The following is a 27,431-nucleotide window of genomic DNA, read 5'->3' as shown; positions in this document are numbered from 1 at the left end:
CGTGCATATTGCATTCCAGAATCTTACATTACGTTAACACCCTACCTCGATGAGTACTATATCCTACTTAGACACGGTTAATATAATTGTATTAAAGCTGGGGAAGTACATAAGAAAATTTATGAAGGGGATTCAAATACAAGCACAGAATATTAAAAACTTTCCAACAAGACACGCAAAAAGGGAGTGTACGGATGCCTCAAAACATACAGGTTGAGAAACTTACATCATCAGAAGACCATGACGGAGGTGCACAACATAGGTACACAGAGACCTACTTCAAAAATGACCCAACCTAAAATAAAAAAATTCAATATTCAATATCCTGGAAATAGTTCAACAAATGGATTGTGACATCCACATTCATTGTAAGTCCGCTTGACAAGTTCGAATGCTCTACATCCTGTCCCTCACTTCTTGATTACACATTCTGTCCCTTAGATCATATAGGATCCCAATCCACAAATTGCCAGAGCAAGCCTGATGATGAAGACAGGACTTGAAGCGCACAAACTCTTAGAAGAACCAGAATATGAACAGTAACCGTTGTCACCAGATTGGCAGGGTAAGACTTCTACTTTCAAATGCGCCACCAGGCACTTTACTTTGCTATGACATCCAAAATCATATGATGTTCAAGGGCATGTTGATCGCTTGTTGCAAATAAGTCTCAATAACGAGCATATCGGTCATGTCGCCTGCAAGTCATTATTAAGAAATTTAAGATTGAACTTTGAAAAATGGGATTACCAACATCCTCGGAATCAAAACCTCAATTCATGTAACTACAGCATGAAATTATGGGAACTCTTACATGCGTTGACAAATCATGGAAGAAATATGTGTCAAGAATTCAACCGAGGTACAAGTGGAATAGAACCGTAACCTACCTGTACCGATCACTCCTGTCTCTATCTCTGGAACGTTCTCTTGAGCGCGATCGTGATCTGCATTTAAGATCACAGGTACTGTTTTAAGCACACGATGAACCAGAGAAAACCAACTCACAAGCTTGACCAAACAAACCTGCATCATATGAACTGCTTAACTGCAGTGACCAATGTTCTATGAGCTATTCCTTGTCCTAGGTAAGGAAAAGACTGACCTACGGCTACGACTATTGTAGTCACGGTCTGATCTTCCACGATCGCGCTCGCCGTCTCTGTCTCTATCTCTTCCCCTTCCACTTCCACTGCGGTGGTCACGACCTCGGTCCCTATCACGACCTCGAGTACGTTCCCTATCGCGATCGCGTTCACGCTCTCTTTCAGCTTCCTTCACTTTTTCTCGATCCGCTCGTTCACGATCGACGTCTCTCTCCTTCTCCCTGTCTCTACTCATAGACCGAGCTTTACTGGGCTCTCGAGACCTGGTCTAACAAAAATGTTAGTTTCAAAATTTGTCAAATAAAGGCGTTGCATCTTTGAGCAAAAGCTTGCGCATAGAATGGCAGAATTGAATCAGGCTTCTATTGTTCTAAGATGAGAAACTAAGCGGGAAGAAATAAGACTTACTTTTCATCGTCTAATGGCCCCGCATTCCTGGCGGCTCGCTCAGCCTGGTGAAACCCACAAACATTCTCAGCCATGAAATGCGAAGTATTTTCGTAAATCCTAAGCCAAATTCGACAAAAAAAAAACACCCACAGAATCGAATAGACCTTGAATCATATTATATGTATCGTAGGAAACAGTATCAAGGTGCAATCTTTACTACAGAATATCTTTCTGCCGTCATGCTGAAATTTACATCAGACAATGTCTGGTAAAACGATCTTACAAAAAAGGTACCATTGCCCACCGAAGGTGTTGATTGGTGGGAAATGATAACTGCATACAAGATGACCAACCGAAGTTGTCTACTAAACAAGCAGATGCCGAGCGGTGCAACGTAGGTTCGTTCTTGAGTCTGCAGGTTCAAAACTCATCCTAAGAACTTCACAGTTACTGCATTCTCTGTTCTTATAGCATATCCATTCTGCCGGGTCCATAGTAAAACAGTAGGTAATAACTCAGGAATTTAGAAAATTTTACGTAATTCAATTTCAATGAAGTTCAATATCAATTGCGTTACTTGAAGCTTCGAGTCATTTATCGTATATATTCAATGTTACCCCCCGCCCCACGCGACATGACTTTCATGATACCAAAAATAAAAACTAACAGTTCAATCAAGAACAAACTCAATCTATATTGTTATTACAAGTACGTCAAGACAATTTGAAACCACCTGAGCTTGATACCAACTACTTTCAGGCTTAGTTTAATTTATAATCAGCACATACACCACCCATTACATTACTGGTTACGTAAACAAACGGACTCAGCTAGAACTATAAATTCCAGCTTTCACATTTTCTTACCATCACTAAACTCTTGAATATAAGCAAAAGCCACAGAAACCTCCCACACCAAGAACTTCGACTTTCAAATTTCGAGAATAAATTATTAATTTGAAATACCTAACGAAGTAGACGGGAGTAAACACGATCATCAATTTGTCGATCCTCAGCGTACAGTCCACCACTTAGATATTCCTATTTGTGGCACTACCAGGCAATACACGCGCTTTACCATGCTTTTGAAAACAAAATCTTGGAAAGTAGAAATAAGCGCGTACCCGCAAGTCAACGAGCTTCTCACGAATCTGCATATAACCCAAATGCAGCTTCCCTCCAAAATGGTCCGCCAAGCGACGGTCACTGAAAGTATTAAGCAGCAAGGCACTAATCATGAAACCCACCACTTGGCAGCATTAAGTGCAGCATCTAAAAGATAAGTCCTTCTGAACCCATTAGAAGAGTCAACATTCCAACAAAAGAAGAAGAGAAAAGGAAAAAGGAAGGAAGATATTAAAATATAAACACACCACGACTGCAAGTAGATAAAGAAGGGAATACACCAAGAACAAAACTAGGTTTAGCAACCGCAAATTCAGCCAACGCCTACAGGTAGAGAAACAAACTTGAAAAATAAATGAAATGCATAATACATACAGTCAACACGGTGGAATGTCATCATCATCTTCATAAACCCAAGACAAGTTCACTGCCAAACGCCAACATGGGTGATCAACTTAGGAAAGCGTTTAGCTGGAGGCGCCGAGACAAACTTGTATCATACGTGAGCGAGTGAATGGTTTCCCTGATGCTCAGTTTTTCGATGAAGGACAAGCAACGTGGACTAATTCAAAATTTATGGATGCTCAACGGCAAACTAAAATCAACTGTTTTGGTACAGTGCAAACCTGTCATATATGCTCAAAAATGCTCCGCAAATATCACACACTCTTAACTTCTGATCAGCCTGTGACAAAATATAGGTAGTAGTTAGCAGGCAGATGATCAACCATACGATACACCAAGAGCAAAAACAATCACAGGACTCAAAAACATAGAAGATCAAGAAGAGCGTCACGTATATAATACGTCCTTGAAAAAGAGACACCTACAATGCGAACTTCAGGAGCTAGTAGCTTAGCAGGGTCCGTCACTGTCTCTTGTCTTGCTCCCAGCTGCCAAATCATTGATAATTACCATTCCAACATCAAACATCCTGTAAGAAATTTAGGAAATATTGCTATACACCACCAAGCCAATAGAGCCAATAAGTATGAACTTAAAATATAGCTCTGCAGAAATGCCTCAACTCATTTTGGAAAAAGAAATACGGGCCATATGCATTCATGTATCTAGTTTAGATTCTTTTCAACGATATCAAAGACATTAATTTGTACCTTTTTTAGGGCTTCAGCTTCCTCCATTGCTTTCTGTGCCTCATCTACCATACCTAACTCCCCTGTTTAGAACAAAATACAAGCATGTCAGGGCCTCTGCAAACCATGGAAGCTATAAAATCAGGAGTATGAAACAAAGGCATTAGTCCACGCAAGTCAATAGGTAAGTGCTCGAAAATAGCAATGATGGATATACTATGCAATCACTAACCCAATTCCTCAGCTTTCTTCAGTTTCTCCTTAATCATTTCCTGTGTTCGAGCATCCGGTGGCAAGGTCACAAGCGTGGGTAGGGGGGCAAGAGGAGGTGGATTAGCAAGCGGCTGTGGCATCAACGCCCTGTCTTTGTTGAAAGCTTCCAGTAGAGACATTGCCTGAAACCAAGTACGCCGATCAATATAAACCAATATACACACGCCGTTTACCTTATGCCTACAATGCTGCCACATAATGAAGGTTTCGATCCTGATACATGTTTGAGGTCATCAATCCATCAAACTCTCATTATTTTGACAACAAGAAGTTTAAGATTTCTGGTCCAAAGGTTTGGAGTATGCTGACAACAACAATTAAGTCCACAACTTACGAAGTCCCACTTGGCCTGATGCTAAATTGCGTTTGCAAATTTACTTCAGAGAGAAATAATTACAATTAGTACTAATCATAGCTAAATCAATGCAATTCCACCACTAACAAAACCTCTTCAAACACCATAAAAGAGAACTGGTCAACAAAAATTAAGGAAGAAAAATGACCTGTTTATCTGCACGCTTAGTCTGGAGTTCTTGAACAACTTCCATGATTCTAATTTTGTCGTCACCTCGCCCCTCCAGATCTACAAAGAAAAAGAAATCTATAGATCACGGATGCACTAAATATACCTTGTGAGAGTGCTTAGTCACGTACTGACCTTGACATAGACTTTACACAATCTTGCACACTGTAAACTTAACTTACCCAAATACTCTGCCGCTTTCAACTTCTCTTTGATTTGTCTAGTATACTCCAATGCCTCTGGAGACTGCGTAAACAGGATGAAAAATCAGAACACAGTGAAACAACGTGCACAAATAGTGCCAGGACACACACGATAACTAACTCTTCAGACCCTGATATAGGCCTCCAAGCAATAAGATTATGTCTGCGCCCCTGGATAGTATATCATTCAAGTTCTTTCTCAATTCTGCATCCAGTCTCTGTCCCAGGAAAAAGACTACTAATAGAAACGAGTGACAAACCTGTGTCACCTCCGAAACAGCGATTGCAGTAGCCGCACCTGCGTCATCATCCTCTAAACGTTTTAAGGCGCGTTGAATCTTGCGATCACACTCAACGATGTGTTTTTCTAAACAATCCTCCAGGTCTCTGTCATAATTGTCCTTTCCATTTGCCTTTGCTTCCTCGTACCTAAATGTAGTCAAGGCCTTGCAAGCATGAATTGATGAAAGACTGACAATGCTAAACATGATATCAAAGAAACTCATTAAATGACAAGGAAAAGGAACGAAAAAAGAGGGAAAAACGAATATAAGGATACTCCTTCCGCAGTTGCAAAGAGTGTACTTTTGAGCAAGGGCCTAGGTCCATTTTCTGCAGAATGGTGACAGCAGTGTTAAAGAAATTTTTCGACTTCGATGCACAATTTCAATCCATCATCCCGTCCTAAAATGCAAATGCCCGACATAAAACTCTGAACGATTCAAAATTCACAAACCGTAAGCCATCATAGTTGTTTACTTCAAAGGTGCAGAAGTTCAGAAGCCACAACAGCAAGACGGCATGATCAAGAAAGAACCTTCAAAAATATATATATATATATATATGCTTCGATAAAGATGAGTATTTTCAGCATTTGACACATTCAATAACTACACCTACGTCTGCCTTGAGCCAAACTATTCAAGAAAATGATAATTGACACCAAAAAGAAATTTCTAACCCTCTAAAGCCAAAATCATAAAATCTTAAGCGTTTCTGTGCCTGCAGGTTTGCGGATGCTGCCAATGTATCGAATCGTGAAATTTCAGCCCTCTACACACAGAGACCTAAAAACCTGCCGACAAACCGACGAGGTTTCTCCCTCAAAAACGCATGTCATCTAGCTAAGTTTATTCCAGAGTCATGGTGCCAACTACTTCCACCACGGAGCCTCAACACACATTATGAGACAACCAACACGATCATGATTAGGGTACTCTTAATACATTCTCGGAGAGTTCGAGTTAGACAAAAACTTTCAAACCCACCGTAAGCTGGAAGAGGTCGTGAGGACAAAGCCCAGTGAGATACAACCGACACACATCACGGTCCCAGTAATTCCGCTTCACTTCCAACACGTCTCCGTTACGATTCGCCCCCATCAGGGCATCCAACTGCTTCCGAAACGCATCCATGGTGTCCCACTCAAGAACAATATAATTCAAAAAAAAAAAAAAAACAACAACAACAACAACGTCGTATCCCTAAAAACTACACCCAAGGTGTTCTTCCCCCACGCCCTTCCACTACCCCTCTGCTCCTCAACATCCCATTCTCCCTAACTAACTCCTCTCCCAAACACTATACACCGTAATCACAAACCCTAACCAATCTCCCTCCATTAAAGTTCATCAGCCCTTCCCCCTCCCCCTCAATCAATAGGTAAAAAGAAAGAGTGAGTGTGTGTGTGCCGAAGACAATTGACAAGGGCCGGGATGGCGATGGACGCAGGGAAATAGAGAATTGACAGGCAGAGCAGTGTGATCAGGAATGCAGATTGCGCATCCTCCACCTCCTCGCTTCGCACTTCTTCTTCTTCGTCGTCGCTTTTGCTTGCCGTTCTGTCACCGCACCCTCCCTCCCTCCTCCTCATTCAAGCGCGCTCACCGAAGGACGGGGGGCTGCCCCGCGGTCGCAGGTATCGGACCTATTACCACAGCTTGCTGCTATTCCTGGTTTCGTGCGTTTCGAGGGGTAGTTGTGCCGTGTGAAAGCGGACAGAGGTAATCGTCTTCGTTTAGCGCCTCTTGTGTGAAAAGGGGTTTGAGTGATGAGTCCACTAGTCCAGTCCGACTTCGAGATTGAATGCTTCTTCTTTTTCATCTTCTTTTCTTTTTCTTCTTTCTTTTATTTTCATTTATGTGTTGTACCTTCCTAACATGTTCTTTCCTTTATGTTTTGATTCCGAATTGGTTGTAAATTTAACCATGCTTTGTTGAATTTTTTATCTTTTTGTTCAAAATATCAATAACAAGGTATGGTAAATGAAAAAATAAGTAAATATTACATCTTAAAATTATAATATTTAAATCTTATAAAATAATGTATTTGGAACATTCACCAATACATTAATAGTAAATGGTTTTACATAATGTTCTAAACTAGTGATTCACTTCATGAGAATAAAGATATAAAATGTGTATAAAAAGAAACACATTCTAAATATTTATACACATGTTAACATATTAAAAATTAAAGTAGATAATTATTAATGCTACATTCCTAATTGATATTGATATACCCCTTGTGACCTCCACACAGCTTAAATTTCCTAAAAAAAAGCACGCTTTTATACTTAGAGTGTATTTGATAGCCCAATATTTAATCCCAATATTGACCCAAATTTTAGGGAAAATAAATAAATAAATAAAAATAGTGTTTTTGGCAACCCAAAATAAATAAAGTAAATAAATAATAAAAAATCTAAATCAAACAGTTTTGGGTAAAACTGTTTGATTTATATATTTGAAATCTATTTTTTCATAAAATGTTCACTATTTCCCTTTCAACCACCATTCTTTCTTAATGCTAAGAAAGGAAAAGAATGTGCAAAAGAAAGAGGCATGTTATTAGCTAGTTGTCTATGAGGAGATTACATGGAGTGTAACAATGTCAATTGGGGATGTTGCATTAACAAATCTCTAAAAATAACATAAAATATGTGAAAATAAAGTATTAGTATTTGTAAATGTTTATATTAGTAAATCAATATTATTGGGTGAAAAATTACATATCCAAATTTATCACATCTCTTTTTATCAAACATTTCTTTACTTGGCCACCTTCAGGGCTGGGATTGCAACTATGCCTTCTGGAGCTGTTTTGGTGGGGATTACAACCAGGGCTTTGACTCTTTATTGTCACTTCTGCCAAACAAAGAATTAAATAAATAAATAAATAAGCAAGCAAACATGAGAAACCTCCTACAACTGTGTCACAACCCAAACCTTTCATCATGTATGCATACTACACTCAAATCTCTTCTGTAGCGGAATGGCTAATCACTCATAATCAGCTTCAAATAGTACAACTCTTCTCCAACATGTGTAGAAAAGCAACAAGTAGATAACTTACCATCTTAAAACCCTAAAAAAAGAAACTTCTTCTTCTTCAGGTGCTAGGCAAAACCCATGATACAAAACCTCTCTTTTCCATGGAAATTTTACACAATGAGAACATATGGACATGATGGAAACCTGATAGCAAAGAACCTGAAATTGGTGCTTGATCATCAATGGCTCATTGCAACTCACCAATATCCATCCTCCCTCATTCCTATGTTCCCTCGTTTCCATGTTTGGCCGATTAGAAACCCTCTTTGTCTCTTTGTATTAAACCCATGTTGTTTTGTATAATAGATATGTACACCTAGTATGAATTATAAAACTTTGTTTTGGCTTTGTGAGCCCAAGCTCCCAATGTGAACGCTCTAGGGCAAAATTTGTTGAGTTATACATTCATAGTTGTATATTTCAGGATTCTTCCAAGGGAAAAGTTCTAGCAGTCAAGAGTGTCATGCTTTTTCTATACGTCGCATTACAAAGTGTGCTTATATTTATTCAGACGACATTATTCAGACGTTGAAGACCAACTACAATGTCTCCCTGAAGCTTTCGGGAATGAGAGTTTCTGCCTCAAGGGCATATTATCACCTCATAATGTGATAATTTGCAGATGAATCTTTAACAGCTTTGTAAGGATTAGACCATGTGGGATCTTACACCATTTCAAGAAAGTGAGCATCTCTACTCCAGATCGAGTTTTAGTATTAACGAAGCAGGATCTGTAGTATAGCACGGCATGCGAAATTGGTAGTAAACCATGTGCTGGGAGCAGATCCAAACGAAGTATAACAACAGCAAACCTCTCCAACCGAGGTGCTATATCCGACGTCCGGCAGCAACATCCATGCCTTCACCGCTCCCACGCCATGCGCTGTGCTGGATGTGTTGGCTCTGTCATATTCATTAGCAACTGGCCAACATTGCACGTACTACCGCACCACTTCAACCGGCAGTGAGAATTGTGTTCCCATTACTCACACATTTGATCAGATATTTGGTTCAGATTTAGGATTAGGTTTATTTTGAGCTTGGCGGTTGATGATGATAAGCAACTTACGAATAGAAAATTCAGGTTCACAATATATAGCTCAACTAAACAGATTTTTTATTCGTCACATAGAAATTGGTCACAGTATGTGAAAATGGACAAATAATAGGCATATGAGTGAGGTGGAGCACTCACTTCTCGACGTAGAGAATGCAGTTTCTCGACGCCCGTCTCTTGGCTCTCTCTGTCAAGTGTCAGACATTAAGTGCCATGACGTTGTCGAAAACCCAACGACCTTGTGAGACATCACAACCTGCCAACTACACTGCTTCTTGCTGCCTTTCCTTCACATTGAGCTTGGACTTTGTGTCTAGGTCCTTGTCATCTTTAGACGTGGAGGTGTCCTGGGTGGTGGAGATAGTGAAATTCTTCACACCAAATTCATCTCCATCGATCTCTGGAACGACAGTAATCGCTTCTGTAGCTTCTACCTCTACATAGTTGGATCCACCATCTTCTGAATCTGAGGATGGTTCAATTATTATTCCAAATTGTTTCGACGGAGGCATAATGTTTGTATTCACGATGTTCCTCATGCATGTTATTCACGATATTCAAATGCAATTTGCATAATGTCTCGTTAACAATTTCAAGCTGCTCTTCTGTAATTCTGGTCTGTCTACAATCAATGAGATAGCTAATTTTGCTTTCGCATACATGACACGTGTTTCAGTCGAAGCTTCTTCTGACCCCATGAACAGCCCTAAGCAATAAGCACATCGGGATTCAATTCTAGTGCCAGAACTCACATCTTGTCCTAATGAATGCTCCTGCACACTTCAGAAGCCCAGGAGCAAGAGGACTCTGAAAGTATTTTACAGTATATTTAAATGTACAAATCGAAAGGGGGTTATAGCAGGTGAATGAATACCGATGGAGTACATGGTCAGCCCCAGTGTAATCCTGCCCATAATATCAAGCGAATTTCTCAAAATTCGAGGAGGATCGAAACCCCACCTGCACTCATCTCATGCAATGGTTGCACGGTTGCAGCTCACTGCGAACTAATTCAAGATACTTTTTGTCTCCAAAGAGAAGCTAATTTCTTAATTGAGAGAGAGCCATGCGAGTACATGACAGTGTGGAGGTTCACTGCATGAGGTAGAAGCAAGACTTGGGAATTGAATACCTGCCAGCAATGAGCGAGTAGACAATTCCCATAACGGTGGCGTAAGTAAGCGGTAGCCGCAGCATTTTCTTCGCAACCTTAATTGCGATCTCCTTCATGTTCATCTGGGAGGGTGCGATCTCGTGACCATGTTCTGTTCCATTTTCTCTAGTAATGCGCTCCCCATTCGCAACAGAAAATGAGTTTCGCTGCCGACTTCCATTCTTGACATGCTCTTCATCTTTATGGGACACTGCGGTTGCTGCATGGCTAGGTTCGTCCCCAATTCCAATGTGAAATTTGTCATGCTCACCTTGCGTCATCAAAGCTGTTGATTGCATACACACAGACGCCCTCAAGTTGAATTTCGAGTGTGGTGTAGTTAATAACTAAAGTAAAGCATTCACGCAGGCCCAAAAGTTCCTAGAGAAGCCAAATGAGAAAGTGTTCAAGGACTTGGAATCTGGAGGAAGGAGAGAAGGTTCTGTAACGAACCAGGAATACAACTTTCATGACCTTCGAATCCATGCTCTGCTGCTGATTCCGTTGTTTCACCAGAATGAAGGCTCCGAGGCCCATCATCCTGAACTTGTGCGAAAGAGATTCCACCATTTTACAAAACGCTCCGATAACCCTTGGGACCACAGCTCGGATTGGATAGCCATGGTCCCGACTGAGCACCTGCAAGCATGCAACTACACACCATGAGGAAAATTCTTCGCGATGCTCAGAGAAGAGGCTTTTGAAAGAATTCAAGTGTCTACTCCTAGTTCTATGTCTGCATACAACGATGTGCTTCTTGCCCCAAGCTTGAAATCCGGCAAGGAGTGGACCGAATCAAACGTTAGTCATTGGTATTAGTGAGATCTCAATGCAGCAACCAACGTGCCGTCCAATGTCAAGTTGCATATCGTCTTCTTCTCCGCGGGTGATGCATCGCAAAACTCACATCAATCATTGAGTGACATCACTGCAGCACTAATTACCTCCGCCCATTACTGATTTTGGCACCCCTAACCAAAAACTCTGCCGGACTATGCACTAAATTTCAAACTTCATCGTCCAGTCAAACAGGTGCACAGTGACATAATGATTTAACATTTGCCAATTTGATTTCTTTTTATTTTATATATCAGATGGAATATCTTTACGAATTATTATTATCATTACTTTAAAATCTGGTTGTTTAATAGCATCTTCTGAAGCCGTTGTGTAAAAATCCTTTTTTTTTTTTTTTTTTTTTTTTTCCTGCTTCACAATGCATTATTTTTAGCCCCATTTGTTGAAAATAATTACTTGACTTCCGTTTGGATTCAACAGGCTATTTATATTTATTTATTTATTTTTCGCGATTATGATGAGCGGTGCCAACCGTACATGGATATATATACTCACACAAATACACCTATTAGCTCACTTTAATTTTAAAACAACATTTTAACCAACTCATGCAATATAGATGTGACAGTCATTTGGATGGTGGATTTTTTAACTTAAAAAACAAAATCTAAGTTTAAATATTTACTGAACTGATTTGACATCTTACATCAAAACATACAATGCATAAGATAAAAACAATTCAAAGAGAATTAGGAATTTTCAGTGTTTAATAATAAATAATAAATTTATACATGATTAAAATGTAGAGAAAGAAAGAGAAGATAAAGTATATTTTTTCAATAATAATTGTTTTGCAAATCAAAAGTTTCAATGTACATGAAGAAGATTCACCTATATTTTAGTTGTATTTATGCTATTTTGAATTCCTTCAAAGCACTTGGTTTGAGTTGAACAAATTTAAAAGAAAAATTGTGAAAAATATTTTTTTACCAAAATATATAAAGAAAATATTTAATATATATATATATATATAATAAAACCTAAATTGAGGATGAGATTCTCTGATTTGAAACGCACAAACAAGAAATGACACATTATAGGGGATGAAAAACGGACGATGAAGAACGGATGAACATTCATTACGGAAACCAACTCTGCAGCGCCGTCGAGCGGGGCTGGAATGGGCGGGGCACTCACTGATAACGCCCAGGCTTAGGTCGAATTCGAAGCTGGGGAACATGCTGACTCTGACAGATCCCTCTGTATTTTAAAATAACAATAGATATGGATATGTGTTCATTCAGATTTTTGCAGCGGAATTCGACGCTTCGGCGAGCCTTCTAAGGTGTCGTCTGCTAAAGCCACTCAGGAATGTGTCTCGCCAGTGTGTGTCTTGCAACTTGGCCTTCGAAGGCGATGGTTGTTTCGAGTTGTTTAGGGGGGATGTATTACGGGGCAATGGTTGGCGACTCGGTGGGGGTGTGATCGTGTGTCTTCACTCCTGTGTCTCCACGATCTTTCTCATTTGGTCGCTTCCGAGTTTCGCATTTCGTCGTACTTTGTACTTGAAAAGAGATTCATCGTTTCACGTCCACACACTATGAATCTCTATCAAGTACAAAGGGCTGAATTGTAGTCAGAACGCGTGCTCGGTGGGCTGGACGGAGCTCGGGAGTTCTTTGCACCTGAGGTGTTGGTTGTAGTGGACAGAGTAAAGAAATTCCAGGACTGATTGTGAGGTTTAAAGCGATGGAGGAGGAGGGATTGAGCATTGACCTGGTCACGAAACAGCATCTTCTGAAGGCCGGGCTTTCTCCTCCAGAGGCTGACGTCTTTTTCGATCAGCTGCGAGTAATCCTGTTCGAAACGCTCCAGTCGAAGCCGAGGACATGGCAACGTATTTCACAGGAGCTTCTGCAACCAGAGCAGCCTTTTCCTCTGCATCAGCTGATGTACTATTCTACTTATCGAGATTGGGACACCACCACGCTCGGCCCACCGCTGGGTTGGATTCCGACACCGTAAGCTCATTTTGTTCCATAATCTCTGTTAATTTTCATTCTCCCTTTTTGTCTCTCCGTTTAATTTTCGAGACAAATCCTGCTCGACGCTGCATCCCGACATTAAGTTTCTTGTAGATGCAATGCAAATGAACAATAATCCTTCTCATGCACGTGCTTCATCTGTTATTTCGTACCTTGATTCAGAGAAATTGCACGGCAGTCAAATCTGGGGCGCCTCCTAGAACGCAAAGGCCAAGACATACTGGGGGAGAAGTATCGGAGTCCAACAGAAAGCCTACCAGAGCTCCAGCGCTGGTCCGCTGAATACCCCGAGGTATGTTCTCGGTGCGAAAGTAAAGATACGGTCCGGCATCGGTTACCACGATATATGCTTACAAGTGTCCTGGCAGAGTCCCTCTACTTGCCAGCGTATAATTGCGGGAGGTGCTCTGATAAAGCTAGCTGAGGAAAGTCAGTCTCAGATTCGGCGCAGCATTTCATCAATTCTCGTGTAGGTAGGTTTTGCTGAAATTCCAAAGTAAGGTCTCAGTCCACGAGAGTGAGAAACCATCGTATTGAAATTGGATTTTCTGTTTTTTCAGAAGTATTTTCCTCTTGTCTGGAACACTCAAAGTCTAGTGTTTCACCAACAGCCACGATGTTTTTTAGACACGAGCAACGAGGCTGATCCAGGAGGAGTCTGGGTTCCTGGAGCTTCTTTGAACGTAGCCGAGAGTTGTTTGACAACTAAAGGCTCCAAAAACGACTCGAGCATAGCTATATTGTATCGTAATGAGGGTGAAGACGGCTCACCCGTGAGCAAAGTGACACTATCGCAATTGAGAGCCAATGCTAGGTACTCTAGAACGAGATTCCCCCTTCCCACTTTTCAATTGTCACGCATCTGAATTCAATGCCGAACGGTTATTTTCCTCTTGCAATGTAAATTGTGCTGAGACTAACGCGAACCATGTTTATACGTTGGGTTGAACAGCCGTGTAGCGAACGCCCTTGACGCGCTCGGATTTAAACGAGGTGATGCGATTGCCATTGATATGCCCATGAACGTGCATGCAGTCACCGTATACCTGGGCATTATTCTTGCAGGGTGTATTGCTGCTTGTATTCCTGATAGCTTTGTTGCTAATGAGATCGCAGTCCGTATTCGAATCTCCAAATCCAAGGCTATTTTCACACAGGTTCGTACTTCTGTGCAAGGGTTTTATAATTCAACAGCAGCAGAGGCTTTCTCGATCACCCTGCATCTAGACTTATGTGTGTGTTATGTCCTGTGAGTATTTACATGTAGCATTTAAATTGACACTGTTACAGGACATAATTCGACGAGGAGGGAAGGAGCTTCCACTCTATAGGTTTGGGCTCCTACCCTCCGGAAAATTTCAATTGGATGTTAACCGATATGCACCTTAGATGCAAGATTGTTGAGATTTGACAATGAATTATATATCTATTGTTCATGCAATTGATGTTTAGCATACAACTATATGGCAGTCGTGTGGTCGAGGCCCGAGCTCCACTTGTAATCGTCATTCCTTCCGATGGTAAATCATCTTGCCTAAGGCTCAGGGGCGGAGATATGGTATGGAGAGAATTCGTGACGCGAGCAGAGCATGTAAGCAGGTGAGGTTTTTTGAAAAATGAACATAGGATACTTGCCACTGTGTTGTACTTTACTGAGTTTGAATCAGCTTGAGGAAAAAGCTACTTCACGAATTATGAAATTGGAAAATGAGAGATCAACTTCTAAGTTGCTCAATTTGGAGTGCCAGTTTCACTAACATCTAGTGGCCTTGTTTGTTCAGGCCAGATGAATACAAAGCTGTTGTGCAATCTATAGATTCGCACACCAACATACTGTTCTCGTCTGGCACTACAGGTTGGAACAACCCGGACTTTGGGTTATGTTTGAGAACTCGGCGTCTGATGCCCTTTTGATGTCATGAAAGGCTATCTTAGCTCTTGGTCCATTTTGTTCTCCCTGACTACCGACTGCGTTTTGTTTGTTTGTTCTGTCTCTTTCTTCTTCTTTTTTCTTTCTTGTAATTTCTTTTATTTTGTTTTCTTCATTTTCCTTTTTATTTTTTCTCTTTCCTTGCGTTATCTCTTCCTTTCTTTATCCTTTATTTATTTCTTATTTCGTTCTTCTTCTTCACTGGTGAAGCTTTAAACCAGTAATTGCATTTGTATATTTTTGATCTGTTGATCACTTCCTTTCATCACTGGAACACGAGTACATGTAATGAATCTGATGGCTTGTTGCAGGAGAACCAAAAGCCATACCATGGACTCAACATGCCCCTCTCCGATGCGCAGCAGATGCTTGGGCACACCTCGATGCAAGGGAAGGAGATATAATCTGTTGGCCGACTAACTTGGGCTGGGTAGTCGGACACTTGGTATTATATGCTGCCTTTTTGAATGGTGCAACCTTAGCACTCTTTAACGGTTCCCCACTGGATCAAGAATTTGGAAAGTTTGTGCAGGTAATCATCCAGTTCACTTAAACATTGTCATGACAACTTTCAAATTGATCGCAAAACATTTTCCCATCTTTGTTTTACAGTCTTACTAGTGAAGACATTCACAGAACTCTTTGAAACCAGTGATGTGATTGCAGGATGCCAACATCTCTATTTTAGGAACCGTTCCTAGCTTGGTGAAGACATGGAAAACTAGCGGGTGCATGGCCAATCTTGACTGGTCTCGCATCCGGTTGGTGCTTCGATCTCTGGTCACTTTTTTCTCTTGGCACGGACTGAATGTTTTGAATCATTTACTCTGGTTGACACGCACGCTGATTTCCTTGAATCTTATGACGTTGTCTTCCCTTTCATCATCACAAACGGCAAGTTTTTCCAACATTTACAGGATAGTCAAGATCACTCAGCGACCACCCTATCAGCAAAACCTGTGAATTGACAATCGTTTTCGTTAGCATAGAATCTATAAGTGATTATAAGCGACTAAGATCCTTTTTCATCTTGTGGCTGGTGACCCCTCAGGATTTTTAGCTCGACTGGAGAATCATCATCTGTCGATGATGATCTCTGGTTAAGCGCAAGGGGTGGATACAAGCCCGTTCTAGAATGTTGCGGAGGCACGGAGTTGGGATCAATGTACCTTGCTGGAAGTCTGGTGCAACCCCAGGCCTTTGCTACTTTCAGTACCCTCGGAATGACCATTAAGGCTTTCATCCTCGACTACTCTAGCAATTCATATGTGAGTATTCACAACCTGGGAAATGAAGTTTCGACTAGTATTGGTTATAACATATTATTTTGCAAGATTGCTACATTATTGAAAACCACTATTATTTTCGTTTTCACGTGGACCGTAGCGGCCAGATGAGGCAGCATGCACAGGCGAAGTAGCCCTCCATCCGCATATATTTGGAGCATCAAGCACTCTTCTCAATGCTGATCACTACGAAGTATACTTCCAAGGGATGCCTTTTTTCAATGGAAAAGTAATTTTCCTGCCCCCAACGGAGTAAAAATCGTAATCAATTTCCTTCTCTTGCTAGCGAAATGGTTGATCTGAAATTGAATGCTGGTTCTCTTTAGCATGAATTGTACGCTTTGAATTCCTGTTGTGCAGCCATTGAGACGACATGGAGATATTTTTCAAAGATTTCATGGAGCTTTTTATAAAGCTTATGGGCGAAGTGACGACACTATGAATTTGGGTGGCATTAAGGTGAGTTCTGTTCGATTCCCGGACTCGATACTCTTTTAACTACACACTAAAATGCGGGGCTGTATGCACTAGGACAACGTACGCTGGGGAAAATCTTTAGCTACTAATCAAAACGCATATCTGTTCTTTGACCTGCATGCGTGCAGAGTGTTGCATAATTCTACAATAAACTGCATATTTGACAAAAAGATCATGAAATTGAAGTTATTATCACCCTAACTTTGTGAACTCTCTGCTCTTTCCAGGCGAGTGCTGTTGAAATTGAACAGATTTGCAACAAAGCTCACGACTCTGTTCAGGAAACCGCAGCCGTCGCGGTGCAACCGCCTGGAGGCGGCCCAGATGAGCTTTTGATTGCGGCAGTTCTGAAACCAGGTTTCAACCTAAGCACCAAGGAGCTCCAGAAATTTTTTCACTCCTCTGTTGTGTCCAATTTGAACCCTTTGTTCAAGGTACGCACCTACTGATGTTTTACGTTCCTATGGGCAGTGCATTATGTTTTCCTTTAATGGCGAATTCATCACAGAAACACATAGCTCTCTGAGAACCTGATAATGCCTTCGCAACGCTGCCAATGGTGCTGTGAATGTTGCTAATGTTTGCTTTCATTTTTCACTATCACCCAGGTGAAAGCAGTTGTTGTTTTCCCAGAATTCCCACGAACACCATCTAACAAGTTGCTGAGACGAGTACTGCGGGTTGAATGTGCGAAGATTGTGAACTCCAAACAGCGTTCTCGATTGTAGAAGATTGCGGCCAAGTCTTAGTTCAACTCACTCTTCGGATTTCCTTCTGCTCCGGGATTTTTTTTGCGGAGTAAAAGTGGTGGCAAAAAATCAAGTCCTAGTTGGACTTGGTGTGATTACAAATTGGTGGTTCAATTGTAATTCAAGGACCCAATTCTTCTGATATTTTTTCAGGTCAACGTTAGAACCACATTTCAATGAATGTTGCAAGTTTATGCAGGATTTCAGATTAACCTTGATGTGAAAATGAAGTGCTTTGGAAGACTTTCATGACTTTTCTTGCAAAACTAGATACAAAATTGAAGGTTGCATGTTACAAAAACATATTATATAAAAAATAGCTGATAAAAAATCATCAATTATAACTTATATGATTGGTAATGATGAAACCGTGTGTAATGCCTTGTGGAATACAAAGATGAACAGATTTTTACTGATATTTTGTAATGTCATATATATATATATATATATATATATATTCCTTTATTTATTGATTTATTTATTTGTTTATTTTTTTAGATGATGGATTATACCCATATATATGTTTATGAGAACATGCATGCAATATTTGGTCTTACATGCAAGTTCCATTTTTGTGACAAATCTTTCACTGATTATTCTTTGCTGCACTTTCTTTGTGAGTGTCATTGTGATAATGTTTTACCCAATCCAAACAGTAACTTTTGTGTATATATATATATATATATATATACATAAAATAAACTTGAGTACAAGTATCATTAATAAATATAAGTGCAATATTCCACACTAAACCATATGCCTTTGAAACTCAAAATTTTATGTGTTTTTAATAATAAATTTACAAATTGAGAATAATACAAATTATGTTAACATTTGATGTCTTTACCTTGCACAAACCCACATGAAAATAATTTGATTTGGAATCATTAGAAATTTCATTTTTTTGTCTAAGATCTGTTTTTATAAGCTTTTGATATTCTTTGTATTTGTAGAGAAATAGTGAAGAATTGTCTAATGTATAATGAAGAATTTTCTATTATATATATATATATATATATATATGTATTTATTCTATTGATGTTTTACAAAATTTATAATTTCCTGTGTCAAAAGTATTCCTTATCCTCAGACCCTTGCTCATCACTTCGCAATTAGTTCAAAATTCCAAACTAGAATTTTATTTTCTTTGGATGATGCTGTCAAAATTTAAGTTTTTTAGTTTTCTGGTTTTCAAATTTTGATTTTTATACTACAATAGCTTAGATTTCTTATAGATAAAATGGTCTTTCATTCAATGTTTATCAAACCTTGCGCATTGTTATTGGCCCACCTATACGTCAAGATAAAGCATAATAAACATATTGATTTGCTACAGATTTTTATTTGAACTACATTCTTGTGACTAGCATTCACTTTGACAAGTTATGTGTGTGACATGACATAAATTCAATTAAGTCAATTTCAAGTACTATGTGTCCTCAATTTTTTTTTTATTTGTCACAAATTTATTCACTGACATATTTATATATTTTATGACACAAACACATCCTTAAAAGTCTATTTTTCTATTCATATCTTAAACAAATAAAATATTTTATTTTGAAGATAACAAAATTCTTTAAGAATTGTTTGTATTGATGCTCTTGTAATTAGTACAAAATTCAAAACAATGAATGTGTATCTACATATTTATATATATGATATGATGTTTCCTATTAATTATTATAATTTTTTTAATAAATAAAGTGATGTATTTTCCATTAAGAGCATGGAATGCTCAAAGTGCAATTTGACATCTTCCCTGTGTATTTTGCACCATGCATCTATTTGTTTGGTTATTCCGATGCAAGCAATTGCATGTTTGAGGTTGTGGAGAGCATGGGATATCCTATTTTACAACTCATCCAACACCACATTTTCTTTCACTACTCAATAAATCATGTTTGGATTCAAGGGGAGTAAGAACAACGAGAAGAGAAGTAAAGAAAAAATTTCACATAAGAACAGTAAGAGAAGATATCAAGGACTATGAAAAGAAAAGAAAAGAAAAGAAAAGGAAAGGAAAACACAACACAACACAACACAACACAACAACCACACAACATTTATATATATTCTCTTTTAAAAAATTGTGTAGCAATTTTAGAATATCAAAAGTAAGAAAAACCCCACAAATGTAGTATTTAATATTAATATTACATTCTACTTTGGAAGAAGAAAAGTGAACATGGTCATGTCTAGAAATGTGACAGATCTACAAAGTTGCTTCACAACAGTGTGAGAGGTGACGTGGATGGCAACTAAAAGCCACCTAAAAAGACCTCCAAAAAGTCCATCAAAGTGGCGACAGAAACACGCATCCACACAATAAAATTATGATACCTTCCCAATTCAATACCAACACAAAGACAAACTATACCCCCCCCCAATTCACACCAGCCACTCTTCATTCATCCAATATGACCCATAACATTTCATCCATAAATTACCATTCATCCGCGGCTGCCCTTGTGGGCCATGCATTTGCAGGTACCATGCCGCCGACCCCGACTCCCCTGTACCCGTGCCCCCCGCGGGGAAAGGGGGTGGGGGGGGGTTTAAGGTGGCGTGCCTGTGCTCATGGTGCCAAAGGGCCCTTCCCCGTCATGCCATGTCATCACTGTTACAGCGACATTTGCCGAACCTGGAACCATGCCAATGCCTGGTCCTTTCCTCATACAGCCCTCGGCCCCCACCCACGCCACTCGTCGGCCCCCTTCTTCGTGCTCGCCCTGCTGCCCCGCCCCGACCTCGCCATGGCTTTGAGTTGTAGGCTTTGGAGGCGCGTTGCGAGATTGCAACTGTTTGTCATGACCGGTGAAGAGCTTTGTTTGTTGCACTAGTTAGTACGCAGTGGCTGCTCTCTTTCGTACATGTCGCGACCAGCTGCTGCTGCGTGAGGGGTGGGCGTGGAGCTGGAGTGAGGGGGAGACTAGGAGGAGGTGAGTTTGTCTTGGGATTTGAGCTTGAATTCTGAAGTTGTTGATTGTTTTGGAGTTGGAAATGGTTGGATGATTGCGGAGGCTGAAGTGAGTGGTTCTTTGCAGCGGGGAGTGAATGAGAGACTGAGTGAGTGAGTGGTTTATGAGGTGTATGTGAGGTTGTTTTGTTGCGAATTTTTTGTGAGGCTGTTAGTTGATGGATAGTTTGGTTGGTGGATTTTTTGCGGGAGGGGAGTGGTGGAGCGTGATTGGATTTGGAGAATTTGGTGGAGTGGTGTAGTGATAGGATCTGGAAGACTTGTCGTGGTCGATTTAGAATCTAGGAATCATGGATTCGAGCGTCCTTGTATTACAGTTGTGTTGATTGATAAGTGGACGGAGTTTGCTTGCTTGAGCTGGAGTATTGCATGAGGGAGTTGGAGGTGGTGAGTGTTATTTTTCGACGCTGGAGAGGGAGGCTTTTGGAGATCCTCGAAGGATTTTGTGAAGTTTTTAGTTGAAAAAGAGGTTTCGTTAACGGGAGTAGGGGAGTTTGTCCGCAGAGGATGATCTCGCGGCAAATAGAAGGAGAGAAGTTCCGCGGATTTTGTTGTCGTCAGCGCCATCTATTGAAGAGACTGACTTGAATGCAATCCTCTACAGAGAGTAGCAGCCATTTTACATGCTACAGGAGGATCTGCCGGCATACACTACCCCTAGTGCGGATCAGAATGGAAGCATTCGGGATGATTATACCTCTCAAGATGCGTTAGCGGTATGTTTCGGGTAGAGTAGGGGCACTATCTAGAAGGCGAAGCAAGATGGGAGCGACGGTGAGGGAATTGGGTGGAAGTGATGGATGACTGCTCCTTTGTAACTTAGAAGAGAAAATGGAAGAGAGCCCAACAGATTGAGGAAAGAAGGGCCTGGAATTGGAGGACAAGTGGATCCCGTGGGGAAGGAATCTTCGGGTGAAAGCTTTGCCGAATGTAATAAAGGCTTACCTCAGCAAGAAGATGCTACGTCTTTTCCTGTTTTAGGGGCGAAGGAGGATTAGGCATTTCTACCACCGAGTGGCCGGTTGGGAACTAACAAGAGTAGAAGCATGCAGAAAACGTCGATCACTCATATGAAGCTCGACGGCTTGTCTGGGATTGAGGGAAGTGATTTGAGAGATGAATCTGTTGCATCAACCCCTAGAAGTGGAGACGAACATGAGAAATCTGTTGCTAGCCGTGACACCCTGCAGTCTCCGGATGGTTCTGTGCGGTTGGTGCGATCTTCTTCTGGAGCTGGTAATAGATGGCGACGCCTTCGTCACTCAGTGCAATTTGCTGCTTACATGACTCAATTGAGGTATTGTGATATTTTGGTATTTCGTTGTCGAGCTTTGACGTGCGTATCTTAAATCAGGAGTCTTAAATGGCCTGTGTCAGGAGCCACTTAAAGCTCCCGCAGCTGGAATTCCGTTAGACTCTTTTTACTAAACCTTTATAAATTTGTTAACGTAGACCTCTTAATTACTGCATAACGACTGGTCCTCTCCATCTTATCCAGGTGGACAGGTACTCTATTTGCTGGTTTGTGCACTGCTAGTTTAGAATTTGCTTTGGTGGGAATTGATTTCTGCTCGTGCACATTACGTTATCAGGATTTTCACCACTAGTAACGAAGGCGACGGTGCCAAGTAGACCGTTTGATAGCAGTGGGATTTGTGCAGGCATGGAGAAGCTGATCTTATAGAAGAGAATGCAAATGAGGTTTTGCACAGACAAAATAGCATGAAAGATGGTTCCGGATTCTCAGGAGGTGTGGCATTTGATGGAGCGAAGACAGCTGCTACTTCTTCCCCCAAAGGAAGGAAAGGTATGGAAGGCATGCTGGTGCGGCATGATAGAAGCTTTCTCACCATATTGCAAGACTTCTACGTGGCTTGTTTGAAGGTGAGTCGGTTTATGTTTTTGGCTTCTGATTAGTTCTGTGGCATTCCTTATTATGACGTTTAGGAGTATGATGTATGGAATACCGACCAATACTGAAGCGTCCGTTGTTGTTTTTATGGACCTGCTAAAGTGGGCGTTTTTCTACATACAGAGGGTCTGAATGGTTAATGTCTTTGTATAGAAACCGACCTCTCCGTCTACAAGTTGTGCAGATGCCTATGGGACAGTTTACTGTTGGTGTATTCCTAGCGCCATTAGTACTTGGATTGCTGTTTACTCCTCTGTTCTTGTTGGACAAGGGGGGGCTCTCATTTGATGGAACCAGAGAGGCTGAGGCTGCCCCTGGAGAAGGTTCAGTTGTAGCAGCTACGCGGGGGTTCTCTGCACTTCTCAATGTCTACCTCTATGCGTATGCACTCGATCGTATCAACTCATTTATTGAACTCTAGGTATTTCCGTATAATATGAAGTGGTTCAGAGTATTTGGCTTGTTTGTGCTCTGCCTCAATCTATATGTTCGCTTGGTTGCAAAGAGCTCTTGGTAAGTATTTTGCTGGTTATGATGTTAAGCTTACCACCTTTTATTAGGATGTTCCAAAAATGAGATATTTGATATGAGTTATGTGTTCAGATTGTCGTTGTCAACAACGTTTGGAGGGTCACCGGTGGTTGCACATTCGCCATTTTGTTTGCTGGTGGCAAATGTGAACACTCTTGTGGCCCAATTTCTTTTTGTCTTTCTTAGTGGAGGAGGTAAGCAGTTCACATTACATTCACAGCTTGGATATGTCCGAGAAGGTTTATGCTCCGATCTTTTTAGCTTGGTAATGTATCCTTGTGTGAACTGATGTTGTCTCGTCTGTTGTGGCAGTGTTTGCAAGGATGTCACAACCTTCATCTCCCGTACGATGCTCTAAGAAGGCGGTTATTCGTTGCGAAGACTATGTATCAACATCTGAAATAGAGAAATATAGGTGAGATTGTAGTCCTCATGGTTTCACACTGCAAACATTTTTTCACTTGTATGTCCAAGCTCTTCAATGTAAGAATTGACGGACAATTTTACTACGCTGCGGACATTGTGCTGTTCCTACATTGTATGGTCTGATTTGTGTTTAAGAGAAATGTTTTTTTCAAATCTTTTTCATCACACAGGTCTCCCATGTCTTTACTGATGTCTGATCTTGTCCAACTTTTCGTCAGGGTTTTTGCTGTACGGCTGGTGTTGACAGGCCCTGCTCCATGCGAATTGGTAGATGCTAAAATCTGTTTGACTTTCCGGATATTTGTGAAACTACCTTCGGGCTCCATGTTTTGTTCTTCCCAGGATCTTCAGCTCGTTCGACCTGAGGTACTCATCACTGGGTAGAAACTTAGTAACAAGATTGTGATTGAGCTAGCTTCGTCGATAAGTTCATTGCAACTTTTTAATGAGAAGGTGTATCTGATGTTAGAACACATGTATTTGCTTCGGCTTTTATATCTGCCCATTTGTTACGTAGGTCTCATACCTGCAATATGGACTAATGGTTCGACACATAATCGATAAAAAAAGCCCTATGTTTGGGCATACAATGAAGACTTTGAAAGATGGAGATGCTTCTTTCTCACTTACCATCATGAGTCTGGAACGTACGTCTATGCAACCAATTTTTCATTTGCAGGTTAGTCATTTAACTTTTTCTTTTGCAGTGATAATTTCTATGGCCATTGATACTCCAAGCTCACGGGGTTCTTCTGCGCTGTTTGATTACTCCCGTGTAGGTTCACTAAAACATTTCTGTGTTTATTCGTAAGAACAGTTTTCTATGCTAAGCTATGTACTCATATATTTTGAAGTGTGTAGGATTATTTCGTATGTGATGGAGACCTTGTGTGGGATGGAGACTTCGAGGACTTTATTCACATTAATGAGGATGGACAACGTATTCTGGATCACTCAAAGATAGATTTGCTGAAAACGTTCAAGGTTGGTTTGACGCTTTATCTTTGATTCGTTTTTGGTTTGTACGCTGTAGGCGTTCGTTTGTATTCGCGAGGTGGTACTATGTTTTCTCATCTAATTTCTGACGTATCCATATATGCTGGAGCGTCTACTAGGGATTTTAAGAGATTAGATGCTGTTTTTCTCGCGGTGTTTTTCCAATTGAGACGTTCAAGTACCACTTTAAAACACATCAACATTAGCTTCTTCTGCGTCATTTTGGCTTGTGGAGATGTACAGGTTGGAGGAATTGTAGCTCAGGCTATTTCAAGGATGGGATCGGGTGTTGCTACACGGAAGGAACAGGAAGCGTTACGGAAACTGGAGGTTGAAGCGAAGTTAGCCGAAGGTGTTGCGTCAGCTTTTCAGTCACCGAAGGCGTTGTTGGAAGGGTTGCGCTCACGGAAATGATGGAAGTCGAAATCAACCTCTTTCACACGAGATCCAGGCTGGTGATCGTGGTAATGCAGGTTTATGTTATGCGTTAGAATGACAAGAATAGTCTGGATATTTAATATAGCCTGGTACTTTCACTAGTCTGTTAGATTGGAGGAATTAAGACACCCATGTTGAGCATTGTGTTCAGAGTAGGTCTCCTCAGTTGCAACTGCCGATGTATTCAAGGACCTACACTGGTGGCGCCACACCACACAAGGATAACTGTAAATGACGAGATTTTTGTTCAATGTCTTAAATTGTTCATATACCTCAACGAGTTTTCGACAATTAAAATGCTGGATATGCTGCATCATTGCCGCTCGATGTGAACAGCCTTTTTCTTATCATGTCTCAATCACAATGCTTGTATTTGAGCAGGCAGACACAATAAGCTTTGTGCGGCAATGGATCATTTCTTTGTACGAGAGGAGTTTTATCAAGGTAGGTTATCTTCTTCACATTACTAGATTATCTGAAAAGACTCAATTTTAAATTTTAAATCATATCAATATTATACTAAATCACAATATTTCAGTGCCCTTTTCTCAACCACAAAATAGCCAAACCAAATTAATTTAAAATATAAAATGCTTGTAAAAACAATGCTTGTAAAAACATTTCAAAAGTGAATCTCTGCTTAATAATTGAATTAAAATTAATATCTTTCATTCATTATATAATTTACAATATAATCATCAATATCTCTTATATAAAACAGCTCAGGGGAACAAATTAATTGTATAAACAAGAGGAGACAAAAACTCTCTATTGCTACCTGTCTCATTGTTTTCTCAAAAGTTTTCATCAAAAGTGAACCAAAAGTTTTCATAGGGCCTCAACAAAAATAGGTTAACGTTCATTGTATCAAAAGATTACATTGCAATGCATGATATCAAGAACAATGCAAGCTCAAAGCACAATCCTGCGTAGCAAGTACCCGTGTGCGCCTCTTTTCTTCTATTTGGTTTTTTTTGGTTGTAGTATGCATAAATATAATTCTACCATTGACCTTTCTTTACTGTATAATAGGCGTGTTGAAAGCTTTAGGGTTGTATTTGCTGCAGTAGCATGGCAAATTTGAAGCTTGACCAGCGGGCTGGGTGAGTCGTGTTCTTTCTTAATAATGGTAGCATCCACATTTTAAGGTTGTTTTGTTTGATACAGGCTGGTGTAGAGCAAGTTGTGTTGTGTTTGCACATCATCCGAGAAGGTATGTAAGTGCCTTTTGTTGACCCCTTTTATTGTTTGATGGTTTGTGTTATGCTCATCGTCAACAGTGCATGTTTTGAAAAGACTCAATGTTCTTATCCAATGGGTGAATTATCGTTTAGCCCTCATCAGTTATGGTTAGGAATGGGTTGGTTGTTACAAAGGAGTGGTTGGCAAATTGGATCAAGAGCAACAGGAATCAAAATGAGTTCATCTCTGTACACGTTGTGCATGTAATTTCTACTTTTCTCCCATAAATTTCTTCACATCTCAGTAAGTGCTTTCTGATAAAGTTCAGTATTTAGTATGTAGTGTTTTTTTTACTATTTTTTTTTTCTTTGTTACAGCTAATCAAGAGATAAGTCATGTGGAACAGCTTAAGATGAAGCTCTTCAAGGGTTTTACAGGTAATGTCATGAGAGTGCCAAAGAGGATGAGAATAGACTTGGAGTACAATAACATAATTTGTAACTGATGTCAAGGTATTTATAGAAGAATGTAAACGCGGATAAATTCTGCTGGACAATAAGTACAAAATTCAGTTAGATTATAAGTTGTAATTTGTAAAAAATTAAAATTATTCACAGGAGCAAAATTTTCTATTGATGAGGGATGCTACGAACATGGTGATCCTTTGTGAATGGCTATCCTCAATGGCTTTTGTCTTCTTTTTGTTTGTCTTTTTTGTCCCTTTTTTTTTTTTTTTTTTTTTTTTTTTTTGTTTTTTGGGATGTACTTTTTTGATTAAAATAATAAATTTGATAAACATAAAATTAATTAATTTTCTAATATTTTACCCTTGACATATCTTAAATCAAGTAAAGATAAATGCAAGGAAGCTAAAGCCATGCAATATACTGACATAATATACTCATGCTTATACTCATGATTATAAGTACAAAATCAAAAGATATAAAATTCAAATTCAAAGAAGTTTAAAATGAAATGAATTGGAAAAACACATTAAACTTTTTAAATATAATGTTTAAGTTACAAATTTAAGTTCTAATACGAATAGAATTTAGAAAGAAGTTACTGAGTTGAAGGAAATGAGCTGAAGTAAACTTTGACTCGAAGCTGTTTAATACTCCCCAAAACCAGGTTGTAGGATTGGATACCTGGGTTTGTTTACCAACATGGTTTCAGGCAGAAATGTCTAGTGGATGAAATTATATTGAATACACAATGCCTACACAACTCCCCCATCAAAAACCGAGGTCCCCACATTCAATTTTAAGGGATTGGAAAGGTTTGAGGTAGAGCAAATGGAGCTCACGAAGCCTGCCTTACTCTCCGTGTCACATCAACAAAAAGATGATTGAATATCATTTAAGTATTGTATCTAATACCAAGTTTTCATATTAGTGTTGAATTGTAAATGTATTGATATTCAGAT

General features: G+C 39.9%; 5 protein-coding genes across 11 annotated transcripts; 3 read left to right on the top strand and 2 right to left on the bottom strand.

Moving 5' to 3' along the window:
• Nucleotides 1–286: 286 nt before the first annotated feature.
• On the bottom strand, nt 287–6,545 carry LOC112293755 (U1 snRNP-associated protein usp106). 2 transcript variants are annotated; one of them, XM_024543560.3, is made up of 15 exons: nt 5,982–6,545; nt 5,273–5,325; nt 4,974–5,142; nt 4,693–4,756; nt 4,491–4,570; nt 3,947–4,109; nt 3,736–3,797; nt 3,451–3,513; nt 3,247–3,305; nt 2,620–2,701; nt 1,780–1,908; nt 1,515–1,558; nt 1,106–1,369; nt 891–947; nt 287–698 (listed from the first exon to the last, which is right to left on the bottom strand). In XM_024543560.3, exons 1-15 carry the CDS (start codon nt 6,126–6,128, stop codon nt 671–673), a joined length of 1,464 nt encoding a protein of 487 aa, XP_024399328.1. In that variant the 5' UTR covers nt 6,129–6,545; the 3' UTR covers nt 287–670. The 2 variants fall into 2 exon arrangements, with proteins under 2 accessions (XP_024399328.1, XP_024399329.1); XM_024543561.3 differs by lacking the exon at nt 1,780–1,908.
• Nucleotides 6,546–8,533: 1,988 nt separating this feature from the next.
• Nucleotides 8,534–11,258, bottom strand: LOC112293345 (auxin efflux carrier component 4-like). The gene is made up of 5 exons (XM_090256869.1): nt 10,709–11,258; nt 10,235–10,541; nt 9,977–10,062; nt 9,241–9,568; nt 8,534–8,933 (listed from the first exon to the last, which is right to left on the bottom strand). Exons 2-4 carry the CDS (start codon nt 10,534–10,536, stop codon nt 9,366–9,368), a joined length of 591 nt encoding a protein of 196 aa, XP_090112995.1. The 5' UTR covers nt 10,537–10,541; nt 10,709–11,258; the 3' UTR covers nt 8,534–8,933; nt 9,241–9,365.
• Nucleotides 11,259–12,338: 1,080 nt separating this feature from the next.
• On the top strand, nt 12,339–17,956 carry LOC112293652 (putative CoA ligase CCL12). 2 transcript variants are annotated; one of them, XM_024543332.3, is made up of 14 exons: nt 12,339–13,074; nt 13,261–13,390; nt 13,659–13,912; nt 14,051–14,255; nt 14,389–14,429; nt 14,569–14,697; nt 14,880–14,953; nt 15,340–15,560; nt 15,695–15,789; nt 16,080–16,296; nt 16,415–16,543; nt 16,675–16,773; nt 17,019–17,225; nt 17,400–17,956. In XM_024543332.3, exons 1-14 carry the CDS (start codon nt 12,803–12,805, stop codon nt 17,517–17,519), a joined length of 2,193 nt encoding a protein of 730 aa, XP_024399100.1. In that variant the 5' UTR covers nt 12,339–12,802; the 3' UTR covers nt 17,520–17,956. The 2 variants fall into 2 exon arrangements, with proteins under 2 accessions (XP_024399100.1, XP_024399101.1); XM_024543333.3 differs by lacking the exon at nt 16,415–16,543.
• Nucleotides 17,957–20,208: 2,252 nt separating this feature from the next.
• LOC112293539 (uncharacterized) lies at nt 20,209–25,094 on the top strand. The gene is given in 11 exon segments (XM_024543080.3): nt 20,209–20,482; nt 21,125–21,721; nt 21,724–21,817; nt 22,182–22,404; nt 22,617–22,813; nt 23,036–23,157; nt 23,276–23,378; nt 23,608–23,755; nt 23,907–24,068; nt 24,251–24,373; nt 24,629–25,094. Coding segments are annotated over 10 exon segments (1,428 nt in total). The 5' UTR covers nt 20,209–20,482; nt 21,125–21,636; the 3' UTR covers nt 24,800–25,094.
• LOC112293540 (uncharacterized) lies at nt 24,917–26,641 on the top strand. 5 transcript variants are annotated; one of them, XM_073539797.2, is made up of 5 exons: nt 24,917–25,050; nt 25,205–25,267; nt 25,991–26,036; nt 26,200–26,268; nt 26,383–26,641. In XM_073539797.2, the coding sequence occupies exons 1-4, from the start codon at nt 24,955–24,957 to the stop codon at nt 26,241–26,243; spliced, it is 249 nt and encodes an 82-aa protein (XP_073395898.2). In that variant the 5' UTR covers nt 24,917–24,954; the 3' UTR covers nt 26,244–26,268; nt 26,383–26,641. The 5 variants fall into 5 exon arrangements, 4 of the variants coding, with proteins under 4 accessions (XP_073395898.2, XP_073395897.2, XP_024398852.2 ...); XM_073539796.2 differs by having other exon boundaries at nt 26,178–26,268; XM_024543084.3 differs by lacking the exon at nt 26,200–26,268.
• The last annotated feature ends 790 nt before the right edge of the window (nt 26,642–27,431 follow it).

The sequence above is a fragment of the Physcomitrium patens genome, chromosome 16 (genome assembly GCF_059467195.1).
Source record: "Physcomitrium patens ecotype Gransden chromosome 16, ASM5946719v1, whole genome shotgun sequence".
Taxonomy (NCBI): domain Eukaryota; kingdom Viridiplantae; phylum Streptophyta; class Bryopsida; order Funariales; family Funariaceae; genus Physcomitrium; species Physcomitrium patens.
This window is presented reverse-complemented; position numbering and strand designations above follow the sequence as displayed.